Raw genomic sequence first — 21,077 nt, 5'->3', positions numbered from 1 at the left:
AAAATGTCATTTGCAAATGTGAGCAAGCAGAAGACCTCGTCATCTACTGGGAGTCCCTTTTCCATGTTGTTCCGAACTACATATCCTCCATGAGAGTGGCAAGTGCCTTTGGCAAGCATTTAGTTCTCTGTTTTATGTCTCATTTTATATTAGTAATCAGAGAGTTGAGAAAGAGGTTATTTCTATTCCTTAATCTTTCCAAGAATCGGTAATGATTTTGCCATGTACACTGGAGGGACCATACTGGAAGAGGGCCTTTCAGGCAGCATTTTATTTTACCAAATCAAATTCTTTCACAGTCAACAATGTGCACAGTGAGATCTTATATTCTCTACAATTTTCAGTCAGCTGCAATTGACTGAATTTATTTTGTACAAATTATATTCTCTAAAATTATATTCCCTATAAACTTTCAGTCAGTGTGATTGTAAAGACTGTTGTTGAATATAATTTGTCAAAGCTGTCCTCTTCCTTCTTTCCATCTTCACCAATAATGTCCTTTGTGTGTACAGCAGACTATTCTCAGAAAGATTTTACAGAGATGGGAAAGTAGGCCTGTGGGACAGGACTTACTGATGTTATCTCAGTTGCCCTTTTTGTGTTCGTGTTTGGTTTCCTCTCGACTTTGAGTTACCTTCAGTCAGTCAGTAAGTTTTTATTAAACACCCACCATGCACCAGGCCCTGTCCTGAGCACTGGAGATATAAAAAAGGCAAAAGATAGTTCCTGTTCTCTTGGAGCTTATAGTCTAATTGGGGATACAACATACAAACATGTATGTATAAACAAACTATACGTAAGATAAAACTGGACATAATCAACAGAGAAAAAACACTAGCATTATGGAGAAATGAGGAAAGGCTTCCTGTCAAAGGCAAGATTTTAGCTCAGACATGAAGGACGCCAAGAGGCAAAGATGAGGAGGGAGAGCATTCCAGGCATAGGGGACAGGCAGGGAAAATGCCCACAGGTGAGGGATGGAGTGTCTAGTGTGAGGAATAGCAAGGAATTTGGTGTCACTGAATCACAGAGTATATGAAGGGAGGGGGACATGTAACATGTAAGAGGCCTGGAAGAGTAGGAATGGGCTAATTTATGGAAAGCATTAAAAGCCAAACAAAGGATTTTAATTTGATAACAGGGAGCCACTGAAGTTGTCTGAAATGGAGTTGTGTGTGTGTGTGGGGGGGGGGGTGACATGGTCAAATTTGCACTTTAAAAAGCTCAATTTGAAAACTGAGTGGAAGCTGGCCTGGAGTGGGGACAGACTTGAGGTGGGGAGACAAACTAGCAGACTTGATACTTGACAGTCTTGATAACTGATTTTTTAAACCTCCCACTATTTTGTCAGTTCGTGCATAGACCTCTTTTGTGTACATTTGGTCTAATCTAACTGTGCATCTCCTCTTTATTTAGTAACATTTCTATTTCTGGAAAGTTATGTTATATAACTGTAGTGTTAGAATTCAAATGTGGAGGTTCCACTGTCATTAATGGAGAAAAGAGTTCATTATAGAAATCTTTACAGATTATTTATGTATTTCATCAGTTGGTTGAACTTCCATTTTTATCCTGAAATGCTCTTGTGATTATCTGGCTTAAATGAACCTCTAGTCAAAGTTTTATTTTTTTTCTCCATTGCTAGTAGATTGTACTGCTTATCCATCTACTCTATCTATTGCTCTTAGAGGTGTCAAATTTGCCACCTGTTGGATTCCCCAGTCCATTGCCAACCAGATTAAAATATAATTGGGAAATGTTTAACAAAATAAATAAAAATAAAATGTAACACAGATAATGTTAATTTGTGGTTTTCTAAGTCAATAGCTGGCAGAGATCCATTTCTATTTGAGTTTGATACCACTGTATTCTTCTGTTGTCCCCTTTATAACATTTTACAAATGCATTTATTTTGTATTTTAAACCAGATTGCCTTTGGCTCCATATCTCTTTGCTTGACAAGGAGATCAAGTGTTTGCCAGCTGAGGCAGTTTCTAGGTTAGTTGTGACAAGTGATTTATATCAGGTAAATATGCTAAGTAAAAATGAGAGTTTGTGTTAATATCTGTTGTTTTATCTATTTCCCATTTAATTTCCCATCAACTGTTTTAAAAATAGGTCATGTTAGAGGTATTTCAACTACGTACCATACCTTGTCATTTCTATTCTTTCATCTAATTTGGTGTAAATTTCAATTTTTATTCATTCAAACTGGTAATCTATACATAGATAGTTGATTCATAAATGTTTCCTACATCAGTAGGCAGTTCTTTTCTGCCTATTAAAATAAATCACTATGTCTTGCTCACTATGTAAGTTTTAATGCATCCTAAGATTGCATCAGCTTTTCTGGCTGTCATGGCGTAAATGATTCATATGGACCTTACACTCTACTAAAACTTGAATTTTTTTTAGATGATCTGTGTTATACTTGTAAATTGTAATTTGAACCCAAATGTAAGCCTACCTTTCACCCTCTTAAATTTCATCTTATCAAATCCCTATCTACATGTTAATTCCCAGAAATTCTCTGAAAAAATTTAAATGAATTAATGAGGATTTGGAGTATTCCTAGTTTTGGAATAATTATTCGATTTATCTCTGTAGATTTCCTTACCTGTGGTGGAAGTAATGGCAATCTAATTAAAGACAGGAGCATTCCCAGGTGTTGCTGTCTGTTCTGAAAATCATGCTTCACCCATATCATTAAAGCATGGAATATAGCTTCTTCATCTGGTACATTAATGTCATCACTAGACAGGAGTTTGGCAATTTCGTTAGCTGGAAGTAGGAGAAATTCTTGGTTGTTTGTCACCTCTACAAAGTGTTCCTAAAAAAGGAAGTTATTTTAGTGAGACTAAACACAGTTTAACTCCACATCAAAATAGTACATCTCAAAACATTTCCTAGGATTAAGCCCCTGAGGTCGATATACCCAATTCAATTTTAGAAGCAGGGAAATGAAGGCAAAGGATAAAAATGATGAGAACTGATACTGAGATACACAGATTTTCCAGATCACAGAGGCACCATGCCCCTCATCCTTGACATATGGAAGGGATAACTATACTTGATTCTAGAAGCAATGGGGAAGCACTGGAGTATATTGAGTAGGGGTGGGGTGACATAGTCAGACCTGCACTTTAGGAAAACCACTTTGTTGGCTGAATGGAGAATGGAATGGAGTGGGGAGAGACTTGAGGCAAGGAGACCCACCAGCAAAATACTGTAATAGTCCAGGCATGATATTGAATATTTCTGTGACCATAAACAAAACTATTACTTGGGAGCCATGTTCTATGAATGAACCTCTGGGTACATAGGTAGGCCAGTCCTTGAATGACACATTCTATCTCAGTCCCTGGGTCTATCCTCCAAGCCATTCCAGTTTGGTACAACCTATTAGAGTTTGTGATCTATTGGTGTACATTTCAAAAGTTCAGGTCCATGATGAAGATTTGCATGAAGGCCCTATAGCTTATGTTCTATAGTACTAGACACACAAACCCTCAGCTTGTATATAAAGAATATGTAATACAGAATTGGGGTATGGGGAAGGAGTCCTACATATGCTCCTCTATTACTCAGTCATTAAATATTCAGGACTTAGATCCTATAAATTCCAGAAGTTTAAGCCCTAGAAATGTGGAAGTATGACTAGACACAAAGGAACATGAGAGGACTGGCTATTACCACTATTAGGTCTGTACTCTCCATATTTTACACTACAGTCTTTGGATTAGCACAAAGATGCTCTCTGTACATTTTCCCATAGGAGATCTTGCAAAAAAGGGCTAAACTTCTTTCTTTGGTACATTACTCATTTCTTTATTACATTCCTCATTAAGTAAAATGAGGTAAGAAGGACTAGAGATGCTAAAGCACTTTAAAACATTAAAATCCCTACCTAAGTGAAATTATGAATATTATTTTGATTTAAAGTTGAATTGATAACTTCTGCTTGTACATAACCGTTCTTCTGAGTTATATTCTCTACCTCCCTCCTCAACAACTACCCTACCCATTGAGCCTTCCCCTTGCAACAAAGAAAAACACTTCAGCCAAACCAACCAACACAGGGACCATGCCTGACAGCATATGCAAAATTCTGTGCCCACAGTCCTCCACTTCTCTAAGAAAATGATGGAGGTGAAGGTATTATTATTATTAAAGTGGTGTCTAATATTAATTGCATTCCAGAAGCTTGAGCCGTGGAAGAAGGATTAGGTTCAACTAAGCGTATGAGTTCGTCCTTCGTTTCCGCAGAAGACCATGCCATCAGAGAAATAATGACATGACTTGCCCTTGACTTTGTTTTGAGTGAGGGAGGGCTGTGCAGGTCACCAGCCTCACTTCTCCTCCAGAGCCATCTGAATCCAGTGACCAGATACTCATCAGGATGACTGGAGATGACCCAGGATGAGGCCATTGGGGTTAAGTGACTTGCCCAAGGTCACACTGCTAGTGAGTGTCAAGTGTCTGAGGAGAGATATTAACTGAATAAATGAAGTTTACATGCTTGTATATTAGCCTAAATAAAAATAATTTATTTGGGTCAGACTGCCCATGCATAGTACCTTAAAGAAAAAATTGTGGAGAATCTTTCAATTCAGTTTAAAGACTAAGATATACACTGTCTCCACCCTGGTATATAATTTTGCTTGTCATTTTGGGAGAAACCTCTTGCTCGCTCCATCTTAAATATTTTCTTTGCCACTGTTGTGGTTTCTGCTCAATTTTGTCTATCTCGCACATTGATTTCATGAAACTCATTCAATGATTAGAATACCCTTTGTGAAATTCTCTGTCAGTAACTGGAGCATTGTAATTTAATACATAAAGGAGTTTTGGATTCTTTTTCAACACCAAACAATACATCACAAACATTTCATTACGGCATGTCTTTTGGTTATTTCGACGTTGTGCACAAAAATAACCGGGGTGGGGTGGCATTAAAGAGGACACCAGCATTGCATTTTAATGGACATCCTGCCTTAACACTGTTTCAGTCACATAATAGGAAAAGGAAGACAAATCCATTCAGGGCTACAGAAATAAACTCAAGCTGTTTATCAGAAAATGTTTTGTCTGCTAGAGTCAGATACCAGGCAGGAAACCGTTAATACTTGAGCTTTAAGAACTGAAGTAATTTCTCAGGAAGTTCTCATGTTTGCCTTTTGTGGTGGGGTTCATCATTGAACTATCTAACTGCTCTTTCTTTAGCTTATAAGAAATCAGCATTTAGGGCAGAGTGATAAAAATAGCCTCTTTAAATGACACATTTTCAAATTTGAGCCTGTCACAAGGCAGTTCTACTCGCAGTGTCATTGTCTCCTGAAGCGCCTTGGACTGTTACTATCTGCGACAATCTCCATAAAAAGATGGTCTCTTTAACCCACTGTAGAGAATTTCCGTCTCATGCAGAATTGTCATCGTTAAGGACAGTCCACAGCCCTAGGGAAACACTCCCATTTGGTTAATAAATGAAAACAGAGATGGTGGCTGAAATGGCTTTAAAGCTTTAACATCTCTCTTCACTTCGGTGGAATTGCTTTGCTTATCATATCTAAAATCTGTTGGTTCCTTTTCCTGTGTATCCTTTCACCTTTAGCTCTGGTAGTATTTTTCACATTGTTTTCATCTGAAGGGAAAGAAAGAAACTGGAGTTTTTCTTATCCTGAAATATTTCTCTCTTGATTTGGCTTCAGAGCAAGACCTCCTTTGTTTGTGTCGTTAACAGCCAGGGAAAACAGTGAGTTATTCCTCTTCACTGATCTAGGAAAGACTGGTATTTGTGGCAATGTTGCGCTTAATTTCCCTTAATTTCTCTCTCTGCCTCTACCATATACTCTATATTTTGTCTTGCTAACTATAATCTGACTGCAGGGAAAAATTTTGTGGACAATGAAAATCCTTGGGAACCATTTTATACAAATATGTGATTGACCATTACTATTCCCAATGGGATTAACAGTATTTTAGAATTACTGTAATTTAAAGGACTGACATCAGCTCTTTGTAGTTACCCAGAAATTCTTTTTATTTTATATGATTATAAAACATATAGCAAATATGCTTTCAGAAATCCAATTTGGGTAATTGTGAACCCATCTCAGTTGGTATCAATCTAGCCATACTATTACAACTCCTTACTTTAAAAAAGAATGCAAAAAAGAAAGGAAAATAACTGTGTCACTTTGAGGAGTTATCTCCAAATTCAAAATTGGAAATGTTACAAAAAATTGTTCAAATCAGGACCTACAAAAAGAACTTTTTGATACATACACACACACACACACACACACACATACAGAGTTTAAATCCTAGTTCTGCCACTGTGTAACCTCTGGTGAGTCACTTAGTCTCTGTAGGCCTCAGTTTCCCCCTCTGCAAAATGAAGGGTATTGAATGAGATAATCTATAATGTCCCTTTCAGCTCTAGTTCTGTGATGCTACAAAAATAGTATATTTTTGCCAAGAGAGTCACTCAGTAAGTAACTCAGTGCTACCATGATTAGGCCTATATGCCAAAGTGATCAAAGAAGGGAGAAAATGATCCACGTACAGAAGTATTTATAACAGCTTTTTTGGTGTTATGAAAGAACTGGGCTGAACAAATTAGGCTATTTGAGTGTCATGGACTGGCACTGTGTTGTAAAAAAATGACAAAAGGTATGGCTTCAGAGAGACCTAGGAAATATGAACGTATGCAGTACGATGGGCACGGAAACCAGGAGAACAATGTATACAACAACAATGTTGTAAAGACAAACAGTTTTGAAGGACTCTAGAACTCTGATCAAACTCAATGACCAAGCACAATTCCAGAGGACCAATGATGTAGTATCCTACCCACCTCCTGAATAGGAAGTGATGGATTGAGGATATAGAACTGAAATGTACATTTGGGGATTTGACCAATGAAGGAATTTGCTTCACTTAAACAAACATTCATAGATTCTTGTAATAACATTTGTTATAGGAGCTTTGGGTTTTTTTCCAGTGGTGGGGGGAGAAGGAAGGGATAAAAACAGGATTTTGTTTATTGAAAAAAATAAATAAATAAAAGAAATACATGTCTATACAAGGTTCAATTAATTTGAGGCTATGCTGGGACTTTTTTTTTGCAAGCTGTAGATAGAAAATGTGGGTGTAGGTAGTTGGCATGATTAAAAAGCCCACAAACCAAATAGTGAGTAGGTGAGTAGTGCAGCCTGCTAAAATCATGGTAGAAAGAAAGAAGACTATTGTGCTTACCATTGTGTAGTCATGTGCCACCTTCAGGAGATACACACAGCCCTGTGCATCGCCAAATGAGCGAATCCCTAAGCAGTTTGAGGGATGGAGCTGCTTGATGAGGAAATCGCAGCATACTTCAATGACTTGAGAAAGTTGGAGGAGACAAGCTGCTGACAGGAGATTTTCTATGGTGTCTTCCTTTAATTCTAAGGCACCTAAGAAACATATGTATATATATATATATATACATATATATATATACACACATTTATAAATACAAAATACACACATACACAAAGTGAAGATTGGTTATAAGGGATATTTAGCCCAGAGTAGAAAATCCCCAAGGACAGGCTAGCTGTCTTCATGTTTCTGATGGGCTCTCAGTGGGGAAGTGGAATTATGAGATGTGACCTTAGAAGGGAGAACCAAGAGCAATGGGGATAAGTTTCAAAACAGCAGACTCAGGTTCAAGGTAAGGCAAAACTTCCTAAGAGAGGGAGTGGCACAGTGGAAATAATGCTGGATTTGCAGTCAGAGGGCCCGGATTCAAAACTTACCTTTGTTATTTACTATCTGCATGACCCTGGACAAGTGCCTATACCTCTCAGCCTTGTTTTCACATCAATAAAACGAGAGAGGTAGACTAGATGACCTCAAAGGTCCTTCCAGCTCTGAATCTATAATTCTAGAACTATTCCAAAGTGCAATTGGGGATTCCCTTGTCACTGGTGATCTTCAAGTAGAGGTGGATGACTGGAGAGTATGTGGTAATGAAGAGTCTTTTGGGAGTACGGTTTGTACTAGGGGGCTGCTGAGGTCCCTTTCAACTCTAAACTTCTGGATCCTGACCCTTTCAATAGTCAAGAGAAGTGAGATGTGTAATCGCTGTTGTCAAAGGATTGCATACTGGATGAAATAAGTTGGTTGAAAGTGAATATAGATTTAATATCTGAAGGAGGACAAAGAATAAATATTTAGCACCCACATTTTTAGATAAGACTGTGTCCAGATAATTACAGAAAGGTCGGTCCCTAGAGTCTTATACAAGATATAAAATGTCTATCACTTTTATGGCATGCCGTGTATTATCTTTCTCTTGCCTCTTTATGCAATCTACATGTTAAATATCTGTAATTCAAGAACCAGGAACTACTTCCAATATTTTTCGTAGCATTTAGATATATTATTGTTGTTTAGCTGTTCGGTCATTTCCAACTCTTCGTGACCCCATGGATCATAACATGCCAGTGCTGTCCACGGGATTTTCTTGGCAAAGATGCTAGAGTAGTTGGCCATTCCTTCTCTAGTGGCTGAAGGCAAACAGAGGTTAAGTGACATGTTCAGGGTCACACAGCTAGTAAGCATCTGATGCTGGCTTTGAACTCAGGTCTTCCTGACTCCAGACCCAGCACTCTATCCATGGAACCACCTTGCTGCCCTTATTTGGATGTGTCCTCTTATAATAATGAGAAGCTGCATGAAGCAGAAGTGTCCCAGACTTAGGGTCATGAAACCTGAATTCCAATTTTGCTCTGCCTGTTCCACCCTAGATAAGCCATTTTTTCTCTCTGGGCCTTAGTATCTTCCTCTGTTGGCCAAGATGGCTTCTAAGGTTCCTCCTAGCTCTCACATGCCGTGATCCTATGAAGTGGGGAAGTAGAAGCCACATGTAAACAGATATTCCATTACCAATTCTTCAAGAAGTTGAGATCCCAGGAACTGGTGCGAAAAGATAATCTGATCAGATACGAGGGAAAGGAGAAAGTTTTGGTCATCGCTTTTCCCTTGGGGAACCTGGGGAAGTTGCGATTACCTGTGTAAGCGTAGTGCACCAAAGCTTTCAGCGCGTCTGGGTCGATTCCCTCCATCTTGATTTCCTCTTGTTTGGCTTCCAGCACATCATTAGTAAACATTGCAGCAAAATAGTCTGATACAGCACTAAGCACCAGCCTTGAAAAAGGAATATTTCAGAAGACTCTCAATTCATCTATCACAGTATTGGAAAGCATAAAATTTCACTTTAGAACATAGGTTAGGCTGCCTTCCACAAGATACTTTGTAGGCTGCACAAGCGTTTCAGTGAACATCAAAAGGGAAATTAAGAATGTGGGCTTGAACAGCTCTGAGGACCTCTCTGAATTTTGTCTTTTGTCCAATCACTCAAGACCTCCATTTTGCACCCATTATATGTCGGGCACTTTGTTAAAGCATTGGGGACACGAGCACAAAGAATGAAACTGTCTCTACTTTCAAGCCCTTTATAGAAAAAAAAATGGGCCTTCTTGTTCAGGATCTTTTCAAAGCTATAATCATTTCCATATCCCTTTTTCCAGAGTTGTAGTTTGTTTGATATTCTAATTCTTAGCGTAGCAAAGCAGAAGTAACATTAAAGTATGCACTTTTTTCCTTCTTGAGAATTCTTGTAATCTCCCCTCCCCAACTCCCATTCCCTCCCCGCACTGAAATTGTTCAGCTAAAGTAGGGCCACAAACCTGTGGGCTGGAATTGTGTGAGGCCCAGCAATGAGGAGCACATCACAGAGCTGTTTCTGCCGGAGGTAGTTCTCCATTTTGCGAATGGTCTGCTCTGCATGATTGGTGGACTGGAAGTACTCCTCAGATCTACCGCTACTCATTCCCAAGGTTGAACTGTTATTCACAGGTAAGCTGAAAAGAAGAGGATCAAGAGAAGGGATGGGATTTGCTGCATCCTTTAGTAAACAAAGATTTCTTTTCCCCTAGTAAGATTTCAAATATCCAAGAAGAATATAATCCTAACGACTACCAAAAAGCAACATTTCAATTTGTTCCCAAAGCTTAATATTTTTGCCCTGATCAAGGAAGCAACTTCACATAAAGTGGAATAGATACAGTAACATTATGATTGGAAGAGAATCAAGAGCAGATAACCCTTGTTTCAAGCGCATGGCTCTTTAAATCTTGTGGTGATTGTGAATGTTTTCTCCCAAATCTCCAACTATTTGGTGGAACTGTGAACTGGTCAAGTCATTCTGGAAACCAGTGTGGAATGATGTCCCCAAAGTCTCTACATTGCACATACCCTTTGACCCAGTGAGACCACGACCAGGCAGACCTCTATACCCCAATGAGATCAAAGGGAGAAAAAGGTCCCATGTGAACAAAAATATTTATAACAGCTCTTTTCTTAGTAGCTTCAAATTGGAAACTAAGGTGCCTACCTATTGGGGAATGGTTAAACAAGTTATGGCATGTGAACAGAATGGAATATATATTCTGTCGTATGAAATAATAAAATGGATAGTTTCAGAAGAAACTGATGCAGAATAACGTAAACAGAACTAAGAGATCAATTTATATGCTAACAATAACTTGGAAAGCCCGTAGAACTCTTCACTGCAACAATGAACCATGAGTCCAGAGGATAAAGCACACCACTCACCGCCTACTAGAGAGAGATGATCAGCTTAAACTGGAGAATGAGATGTATATTTTTGGACAAAGCCAATATAGAAATCTGTTTTGCTGAATTATGCATATGTTATGAGGGTTTTACTTTTTTAAAAAATTGCTCAACAGTGAGAGGGAGAGAGAATAAAAAATGCTTGTAAAAATAAATGAGATAATCTTTAAAAAAAAAAAAGTTAAGCCTCTCTCTGTGTCATAGGAGAAGTACTAACTTGGCTTAATTCAGTCAAATGAGAGAATGGCATGGGCCAAAACCTTTTATCCATTTCCTCTGCTTTAGGATCTTGTATCATCATTTGGCAACTAAATGAAACCTTGTCAGTGGCCTTTCTTACTTGCCTTCTACCGCTCCTTGGGACAGGCCTTTTTTTTTAACTGGTTTACTGATGGCTCCCCTGGCACAGTAAACAGACTAAAAAGCAATGAGCTTTTTTGCATCTTCACTCTGTACATGGATTGGGCTGTTCTCTTTTCTTTACTCCAGTGTGTTCCAGTCTCCACAAATTAACTCAAGGGCTCATTAGGTTCCTAGCATGTAAGATGGTGGTCTTTAAGGAAGAGTTCTGTAAGTTCTTAATGCAGTGTAAAGAGCGCTAGAATTCTAGTCAAAGGACTTGGTTACAAATTTTAGCTCTACTAGTTACTAGCTGTGTGACCTTGGGCAAGTCACTTAAATTCTGCCTTGGTCTCCTCATCTGTAAAATGGGGATAATTATAGCAAGAGATGTGAGGACTGAATGAGATAATACTTGTAAATCACTTTGCAAACCTCAAAGTCCTCTTAAAATGCTGGCTATTATTAAAAGCTCGATGAGCAAGGTAACCAAAAGTGGTGGTTTGGCTATTGTCTTTGCTATATTGAAGGAAAGCAGAAGATTAAAGAAGTTTGGAAAGGTCCACTGGTAGGGATGAAGGGGTTCATGCTAATGGCTGGTAATGACAAGAAAGGCCTGCCCAACTCATTTTGCTTGTTTTCTCTGCCAAGATACGTGAATTTTAAACTGGTAAGGACAGTGCAAAATGACCAAAAGGGAGTTGAAATACAAGAGACGTAAAAAGACAGAGAGCACCTGGCTGCCCTGCATACATTCAAGTCACCAGACCCTGATGAACTAACACATTGTGAGCATTTTCTCTGGGAGATTTAAAATAAAGCTTCACCAAGAATCATACAGAATGAGAAGGCATGGATAGGTTGCAATCTGCACTGTGAAGGGAACACCTACACCGATGACAATCACATGTCCTCTGAAATACAATTTGACTGCCATAAAGAAAGAAAGCCTGAGCACTCAAAATGATGTAGAGGTTACACAGGTGAGAACATACTCAATGTGCAACTTATATATTTCATCTAAACAAAGAACTTAGTGGTATAGGATCTCTCCAACTATGACTGCCTCAGGTCATTTCATACCTTAAGCTTTGTACTTTCTAAGACATTTCTTACGATGTGTTTCTATAAAGATATGTTTACTTCTTAGGATTTGGTAACTGCAAGTACCATTCTTCCTCTAGGAGATGCAAAAGAATTGCTTACTGCTTGCCACGGAAAGATATATGCATGCATACACATATTTCTATATAGCTATTTTAATCATTAAGATCTTCCTACTCTTGTTAGGATCTTTGTGTATTAGAAGTTTATTCCCTCTTCCCTAGAGAAGTTGAGTTAGAATTCTTATGTAGATCCCAAGGGAAGAAGTTATAAGCACATCCATCAGAGACCCTTTGATTCTCGCTTCAGAAAGCGACTCACAACCTTCCAGGCATTCCTCTTGAACTCTGTGAGAAGACTGGTGTCCACATTAATTGGCAAATGTACTGCATATCTATGTAGTTATAATTGCTTCTTTTGCTTTCATCCTTCAAATCATCTGACAAGGTCTCCCCCTTGTTTTATAACTTCATAGAGAAGTAACCAACTGGACCCAAATAGTCCCATAGCACTTGGGATCATAGATAAAACCTTCCACATCCTTCTTCTTGGACAACTTGGAATAAAAGAGAAACACTCCCATCCCACATTCCATCCCCATCAACCAATTACTGCACTTAAAGATCCCAAAGCACAAATCTGGAAGTAGAGGTAACAGGTAACACCTTCCCCCTATCAAACACTTTCCTGGAACATCCCGAAAAGAAAAAGCACCCTTAGGCCATGCCAGAGATGTGATTCTACCTATATTAAATGAGAAAGCTTGGAGAGCCAGCTCTGTAGTAGTCACACCACCACCTCAGTGCGTAAGCAGATTTGGAGGCCCGCAGCATTATACTCCTTTCTCAAGTTGGAAGAAAAAGAATATCCTTTTATAAGTCTCCCTGGAAAGTTTACATGGATATTTTCCTTTTCCCCCATCTAGTGCAGGTGCTGATTTGCCATATAATCAGTCATTTCAAGAGGCTTTTGCTGCTAAATGTAGACACTCACAAAGAGAACCCTCAGATGACCTAATTTCCTCACACTATCACTCTAGGCTAGAAAGGCTTCCTCCTACTCATCTAGTTCAACTAAGTACATAATCTCAGCTGCCACATTCCAGACAAGTGTTCTTCCAGTCCATAAGTACTTGAACAACCCCAATAATGGGGAACTAAGTTCATAAGGCAGACCATTCTATTTTCATATATCTTTTTTTAAAAAAATATTTCTCTTTAGCTTTTAACATTCAGTTTCATAAGATTTTGAGTTCCAAATTTTTATCCCTCAGACAGCTTTAATTGTGGAAAATTGTTCCTCATACTGCAACAACGTTTTTCTCCCCTGTGACATACATTTAGATAATTTGATTACTAGTTATCATTCCCCTTTCTGCTCCCCCAAGTCTTTTCTTCTTTAAGTGAAGTCATACACAGATCTCTTGACTGTTCTTAAACAAATTTTAAGCCTCCTTATCATAGGGCCCCTCTAGTTGTTTGCTAGTGACCCTTTTAAGACCCCAAACTGGTGTTCTATCATGTGTAAGAAGGACAACTGAATATTCTGGAGTATAGCAGTACTGTCACTACCTTTGTGTTGGGTTCCAGGCTTCTGGTAATAAATATAACTTATTGAGTAAACATTGAAGGTAGAAGTTCACATGAGCTCTCTTTGCTGCCCCGCAGTCTGTCGATCTAGAAAGAGCTTAAAGCTCTTTTTTCAGATGGCCTCCCAGACCTACCCCACCCTTCACTAATGTGGCTGATTTTTTGAACCTAAGTGAAAGACTTTATATTTATCCCCATAAATTCCACCTTGTAAGATTGAACCTAGTGTTCAAGCCTGTGAAGATCTCCTGGGAGCCTAATTCTGTTAGCTAATGCAGTGGATATCTCTCCTGAATTAGTTTGCTATACTGTCTGCTCCAAGTTATTCTCTAGGCCATGGAATGTCAGTCTCTCGATATCTAATAACTGTAGGTTATTGAAACTCCTAGATTGCTTGTTAAATTTCTTTGACTTAAGACTCTTCGTTGTCATATGTGATACGGTGACCATCCTAGGCTGTAGTGGTCTCTCTTTACTCAGCTGTCCTATGACATCTGGCAAGGAATCACATTTAGCTTTTTAACATCTCGGCTGTTTTGAGCTGGTCCACAAATTTTTTGCTACTTTCTGACTTTTGTTTCTAATTGAAAATATTTCTTTATTTCTCATTTATATCTTGCCTTCATTTTCCAAATATGTTCCCTTCTCTTTATTCTACAGGCCATACTTGTAACAAAATAAATAATTTTTAAGAGGAAAAGAAAAGCAGTTAATTAAAGCTAGGCAACATATCGATCAGAAGTGACAATATGCAATGCTCTATACCTGTCACTTCTTAAGTCTTCAAAGAATGAAGAAAGCTACATTTTCTCCAATTTTTGGAGGGAAAGATGGGGCATTATAAGTACATACTGTGTAGTTTCTTTTTGTTGTCATAGTTAATTATATGCTGTAATTATTATGTATTTTGAATTCCTAATTCTCCTTACTTCACTCCTCATCAGCTCATATGAGTCTTCCCATGCATAACAGAATTTTTCATATTCATTATTTCTCATGGTGCAGTAGTAATCCATTATGTACCACAATTTAATTAGTCATTCCCTAATCAATGGGCACATACTTTGTTTGCAGGTCTTTGCTACCATAAAAGTTCTGACGTGACTATTTTGGTGTTTATGGGAATTTTCTTTCTATCTTTGGCTTCTTTGTGGTATTTCTAGCAGTTGGATCTCTGAGTCAAAGGATATAGATATTTTAGTCACCGTTTTAGCATAATTCCAACTGCTTTCCAGAATAGTTGAACCATTTCATATCGCCTCAACTAGATCTGAAGCTTCTTATGTGCAGAGATGATGTCCTATAGCTCTCTGTTACCTCCACATGCCATAGCCAAATGTCTTATACATAGAACTCTGCAAAATACTTGCGAATTTGAAATTTGAGAAAATGTCAATCATTTAACTGCTCTATACTGGTGGTTCTCAAAGTGTGGCATAGGGGTTCCCATCATCCTTTCAGGGGGGTTGTGAGGTCAAAAGTTCTATGAAGTCAGAATTGTTTTCATAATAATATTAAGATGTTTTAATTTTGAATATGGTAAATATTGATAATTATAACTCACATGAGTAAAAGCTCATGTGGTAATCCTCAATAATTTTTAAGGTGTAAAGAGGTCCTGAGACCACAGTTTAAGAAGTGCTGCTCTACTTCATCCTCTTTGTTGTAGCAAAGCTTAAGGATATACGTGGAGGACAGAAGAATCATTTTCTAATTTTCGGTCCTGTTACAAATGCAACTTGTTCCCAAGGTTCTGCCCTATCATATGCCATCATGGTACGGGGATGATCCTGAATTCCACATGTAGAGCAGAATTGCTAATGGGTTCTGCTGACGTAGAGAAGGGCTCTAGGTATAGGGCCCAGGGACCATATGTAGAGGAGGTCAATGAGGACCAATGGAGCTAAGAGCAAAGATGTTCATCACTAGGACAAGTCCAGCAGATGAAGTTGTTAGTGACGACAATGGTCAAAGATTAAGTCAGGGAGAGGGAGTGATACATGGAGTGCCCTTGCACACAGGAGCTGCTTAATTGAGTGTTGACTCACAGGTCACTGGAATACTGAAGAAGTATTATACATGAAAAGGCTCATCTTAATCCAGAGTAATCCTTGCATACAAAAGTTTAGCATCTCTTCTCTTTTGGCATTTCTTGGTCTGATGAGCTCCACTGGACCTGCACAATGTGGCAGTAAATGGTGGCCAAACTCCAAATAGACTAAACTTTTTCTCAGTTAGACTGTAGACACTGACAATGGTTTGTTGCCACGGGTCAAACGATAAATAGGAGAGTGTGTAGTGGCAACTGTACATTTCTCAATACAACCCCTCTCCAATCCTTTGGCAAGCAGCCTGCAGGCCATATGCTGTGCAGGCCTGAGCTACATAGATAACTTTGGTATGCTTCTGATGTCAAATATCAATAAATATTATACCATGATACATTAAGTTAATCAAAATATATTTAGCTCTTAGCTAGAGGTTGAACTAAGAGTGGCATTTGAAATTGAGAGTGAGAAGAAAATTAAAATGTCCAAATCAAATGTCCAGATCAATTCATGTTTGCCTACATACATGCTTGGAGTGGACTCAAATAAAAGGGAAAAAAAACAAATAGCATTTTCTTAAATACTCATAGGTCACTGCACACTATACAAACTACACATCTTTGAAAGAATCACTTAGGATTAAGAATGAGCTAATAAGAAACTGAAGGAGGTGCATCACAGAGCTTTTAGAGCACAGATTGTTGGTTTCAATCTTATCACTTTAAGCAAGTACTCACATATGTTAGTGCTTACAGGAAAGTGGAAACTTTTGTTTTTTATACAACCAAGTAAAGCATGGTAAAAAAAAAAAAAGTGTATAAAATTCACCTTTGCTTCCCCCAGTAATATTGTAAAATGTCCCTTTAACCCAAATCTTTTCATGATTCCTACCAGGTTTAAATTTGTTAGTGGAAAAGTTCACCACTGTGAAGCAATACACACAGTGCTTTGCAGTCCTAGAAATGCTTTTTTGCCCCATTCTAGCATCTATACTTATGTGATATTAGGGAAGGTATAAAAAAAGGTTAGGCAAGCTAAGTAATGTCAAAGCATTTCATTTCTCTAGACACTCACTCATGTAATCAAATGGGTATTGGGTTTATAGTCAGAGGGTCTGGATTCAAATTCTACCCCAGCTACTTAGTACTACCTGTGGATCTTGAGGAATTTAAGTCTCTGTGCCTCAGTTGCTTGAGCTATAAAATGAAGGCAATTTGATTAAATTACTTCTTTTCATGATTCCTATCAGCTTTAAATTTGTTAGTGGAAAAGTTCATCACTGTGAAGCAATACACACACTACTTTGCAGTCCTAGAAATGCTTTTTTGCCCCATTCTAGCATCTATACTTACATGATATTAGGGAAGGTATATTTTTACCATATACTTCCTTTCCTCATCTTTGGGAAAATTCATTTGAATTGAGGAAGCATTTGTTTTATGTGGTACTGTCTTAAGGGGGTTTGCCTTCTACTGGTGGTAATATTACAGAAATAAGTATAATATTAGAAAATTGAAGTGAGAGAGGGCAATTATGTGTCAGAGATCAGGAAGGGCTTCACAAAAATGGGAGTCTCTGAGCTGAGTCTTGTGGAATTTCCTAGAAGTGGATGGGGGGAGCGAAAGGAAGTACACTTCAGGTTTAGGTGCCAGCCTTTATAAAAACTCAGAGAGGCGAGATTGAATATAGAATTTAGGGTGCGGAGTTTGTGAAGTTGTTTAAAATACGAAATAAGGTTGTAAAGATAGGTGGACAATACATTAGCAAGGCCCTTCAGTGCCAGGTTGGGAGTTGGCATTTTGTAGGCTTTAGAGATGAGAGGGCAGTCAGACTTACAGAAGATCATTTCAGCAGAAAGGTGGGGAACTTATTTAGAGGCGAGAGCCAACAACTTTTTGAAGAGCATCTATTGAAAGGGTGGTTCCTGACTTCAAATAAAACTGCAATTGCACACACAAACCACTAGCTCATCCCTCAAACAGCCCCACAACAAGTGGGGGGGGACGGGGGAGAAGTGGAGGCAGCACTGACACTCATCACTAAACTGCTGAAAATAGCCATTGCCACCATACCAGCCAAGAAAATGAGAAATCATTCATTTACCCGTGGCATCCATGGGGAAAGAGTTGAGGATACTGACAAATACTAGGCTTAAATCTCTAGCCTTTCACCAAGACTGTTCTTCCAAAAATGGGTAGGAGAGGCGGAGTAGGAAGAAGTAGGGGTGGTCGCGAGTTTGCCCACGCCCTCACTCACTCAAGTAGCCAATCCCATTGTTCTTTCTTAGCCTGCGCAGTGAGATGTTTTTGAACTCTTCTGCGCCTGCGCTGCCTTACAGTCCGCAAATGGCGGCTGCTCTCTGTGGTGGTGGCGTGCTGCATGACTCCGGCCCACTAGATAATGTAATCTTATCTGATCCCATCCGAATCCATTTGAAAATTATGGGTATCGGGATGTAGGGTGCCTTCAGGCTTTAGAAAGATGATTGCAGTGTTTTCCCGCTGATGTTTCTCTGGAAGCGTATGCTGTGGGCGGCAGGCCGAGGCAGTGCAGTCATGGCGGTTCCGCTAAAGATCTTCCAGCTGCAGCGTTGTGTTAGTGAGTGAACAACCTGAGGTGCAGGTGAACAGCCATGTGTCCCGAGAGCTTGCATATCTGACTTGCAGAGAGAAGAAGCTTCAACTTTCTCCTCGAGAGTCCTCCTGGCCGCTACTAACACTAGGCACCTGAAAGATGACATAAACCTTACCTCGTTTAGCTAAAGGTAGAGGGACATTTCTACTTTTTCCTGCTGCAATATGTGGATAAAAGTCTTGTAAGAATCCACATCTACTAGGTTGCTTGCTACAGTGATAGGGATTAAGTTTAGGACTCTTTACTGAAGTTCCAGGGACATTTCCAGGGCTCCCCCAACTACCGCTCCCTTCACATAACTGAACAAAAACAAAGCCTCTGAGGATCAGAGCCACCAGTTGCCGTTCTGACCCGCTGCAGTGATATCCTATCACTAAAGCTTCTTAGACATTTCCACTTTGCAATATGAACAGATCCAAGGCCTGCAGAGATCCCGACACAGCAGTAAATACCTTATCAGATGAAAAATACAGTTACTCCCAACTCCAGTAAAAACCTCTACGAATTCCCCAAAGATCCGGAAACAGCAGTCTCCATTTCAGCCAACTGCTGTGGGAAGGGACAAATCGTGGACTAATGCTAAAGACTGAGTGACTTTTCCAGTTTCTGGAGTGTTCCGCAAATGATGGGGGGAAAAAAACCCTATCACTAAACATCATTGAGTAAAGAGGCTAAATGTTAGAACTATTAAAAAAAGAAAGAAAAAACAGGGTTTCTGCCATCTAAAACTTCTTATGGGAGGAGGGGAAAACATGGAAGATAAACTCTGAAATCACTAAAAGTGAGGAGGGTACTTGGGTGGGGGGGGAAGGGGGGAGGTGACTGTGACAGGCCTCCTGAAGAAGATGGGGTTTTATTTGAGCCTTTAAAGGCAAAAGCGGGGATGGGGAGGTTGGGGGAGTGCTCCTTTCTGGGCATGGGGAACAGTGGGTCATGGTGCAGAAAAACAAGACCAGAGATTCATTTGGGAGGAACAAAGTAGTCAGGAGCACTTTCAAGTATTAGAAGAATGGAAAGATAGGAAGAGGATGGGTTGGGAAGAGCTTTAAATGCTAGAAAAGGAAATTTCTATTTGGTTCCTGCCACCAAGGAGTTCTCATTCTCATGGGGGATGAAACATGCAAATAGCTAGCAAAAAAAAAAAAAAACCCCAAACCAAAAAACAAAAACCTAAAGATAATCTTAGGAAAAAAACTAGCAATTGAAGAAGATTAGAATAAAATAATTCTCTTGAAGAAGGTAGGATTGACACTGAGTCTTTAAGATATCCAGGGAGGTTAATATGTGGAAGTGAGGAAAAAGTTCATTCCAGACATAGACCAAAGAAAACATTTAGAATTAGTAGATGGAATGTTAGATGGGGGGAACAGCAAGTGGGTGGGTGAAGCTGAAGCTTATAGAACTTGGCAGGGGAAAAGGTATAACAACAATGGAAAAGTAAGAAGGGGGAAAATGGGGAAAGACTTTCCATTTGATCCTACAGCCAACATAGACCTGAGTAAAAATCATTCAGGCAGCTAATGACTAAGAAGATTTGTATTGTTGAGAGAATTGGAACAGGGACACCAAGAAATCTATGAGGCAGGAGGTGCTGAGAACCTGTTAACAATGGAGGCTGGGTGAGTGCAGAAAAGGGGACATTAACAGCAAATACTGCATAAGGAGAAATTTCAAGACTAGATCATATACAGGATATGTGGGGGGAATGGGAATGAGAAATCAGGGCTAATAATGGGAAAGATCACTGTATTTATGAAGGCTGACGTAGTTAAGACAATTCTTAACTTGGATGAGAAAAGTTTTCCTTGAATGGGACGAAGAGTCAGAAAGCAGACCAGATGCTGGTCAGACAAGTGACTTCCCCATGAAAGCTTCCACAAATTTACCTAAGAAGGGAATTAGAAATAGGCAGTTATAGATATGGATCAAGTGAATATGGATCACACTCTGAACAAGGGCAGACTTCTAATGAAGTTCAGATTACCTATTATAAAAAGGAAGGAACCTTGTTCCTTTAAAGTCTGCAATGAAAATGTATGTGTACAAGACATTGAGATCAGGCCTATCTTGAGGCACTGATGAGAGACCACCCACTTTAGGGACAGGGATGTTGAATCTAGTGCCCAGCTGTTTTCAAGCTGCAATGCAGAGAGCTTTGTACAAAGTCTCAGTGAATAGGTCAACAATTCTTTAACATGCACACTTCCCCCAACTCAAGAAAGCATGATAGTTTATTAAGCAGGTATCTCATTTGCATCTCCTTTCCTGGAAATGAAAAGGGGATAACTAATTCAGTGCCCAGATATTTTGATGCTAGAATGCCCAGAGTGTGTCTTTAGTATCCACTATCCTCGCAATTCAAGAAAGCAAGATACTTGAGTAAGCATGAATGATGTTTGCACAGCATCTCCTGAGGATGAAAGGGAGATGACCAATCCAGTGCCCAGCTGCTTTACAGCTGCAATGACAGTAGCTTTATCCCAAGCCTGAGTGAATATCTCAACACGGCTCTCCCATCCACACACCTCCCAAACAAGGAGAGCAAGATAGTTAACTAAGTAGGTATCTTCTTCCATAGCATATACAGGTTATGAAATAGGGATGACCACTCCACCGCCCAGCTGCCTTGAAACTGAAATCATGGTGTTTTCCTGCAGTGCTAAGAAGGGCAAAAATGCAG

At 39.2% G+C, this 21,077-nt stretch overlaps 1 protein-coding gene across 2 annotated transcripts in view; it reads right to left on the bottom strand.

Moving 5' to 3' along the window:
- The window catches only part of KLHL4 (kelch like family member 4), a 191,107-nt gene that overhangs the window by 36,185 nt on the left and 133,845 nt on the right, over positions 1 to 21,077 (bottom strand). Inside the window, exons 1-5 of one of the 2 annotated variants that reach the window (XM_072626429.1) lie at positions 17,867 to 18,489; positions 9,735 to 9,908; positions 9,056 to 9,192; positions 7,258 to 7,454; positions 2,618 to 2,830 (exon numbers count right to left, since the gene is read on the bottom strand). In XM_072626429.1, coding sequence (XP_072482530.1) covers positions 2,618 to 2,830; positions 7,258 to 7,454; positions 9,056 to 9,192; positions 9,735 to 9,877 — 690 coding nt within the window. In that variant the 5' untranslated portion in view covers positions 9,878 to 9,908; positions 17,867 to 18,489. Of the gene's footprint in view, positions 1 to 2,617; positions 2,831 to 7,257; positions 7,455 to 9,055; positions 9,193 to 9,734; positions 9,909 to 17,866; positions 18,490 to 21,077 lie in introns of those variants that run through there. The other variant, XM_072626428.1, reaches the window with a different exon arrangement.

This window comes from Notamacropus eugenii, chromosome X (genome assembly GCF_028372415.1).
Source record: "Notamacropus eugenii isolate mMacEug1 chromosome X, mMacEug1.pri_v2, whole genome shotgun sequence".
Classification (NCBI taxonomy): domain Eukaryota; kingdom Metazoa; phylum Chordata; class Mammalia; order Diprotodontia; family Macropodidae; genus Notamacropus; species Notamacropus eugenii.
The sequence above is the reverse complement of the archived record's forward strand: the minus strand, read 5'-3'. Positions and strand labels throughout refer to the sequence as shown.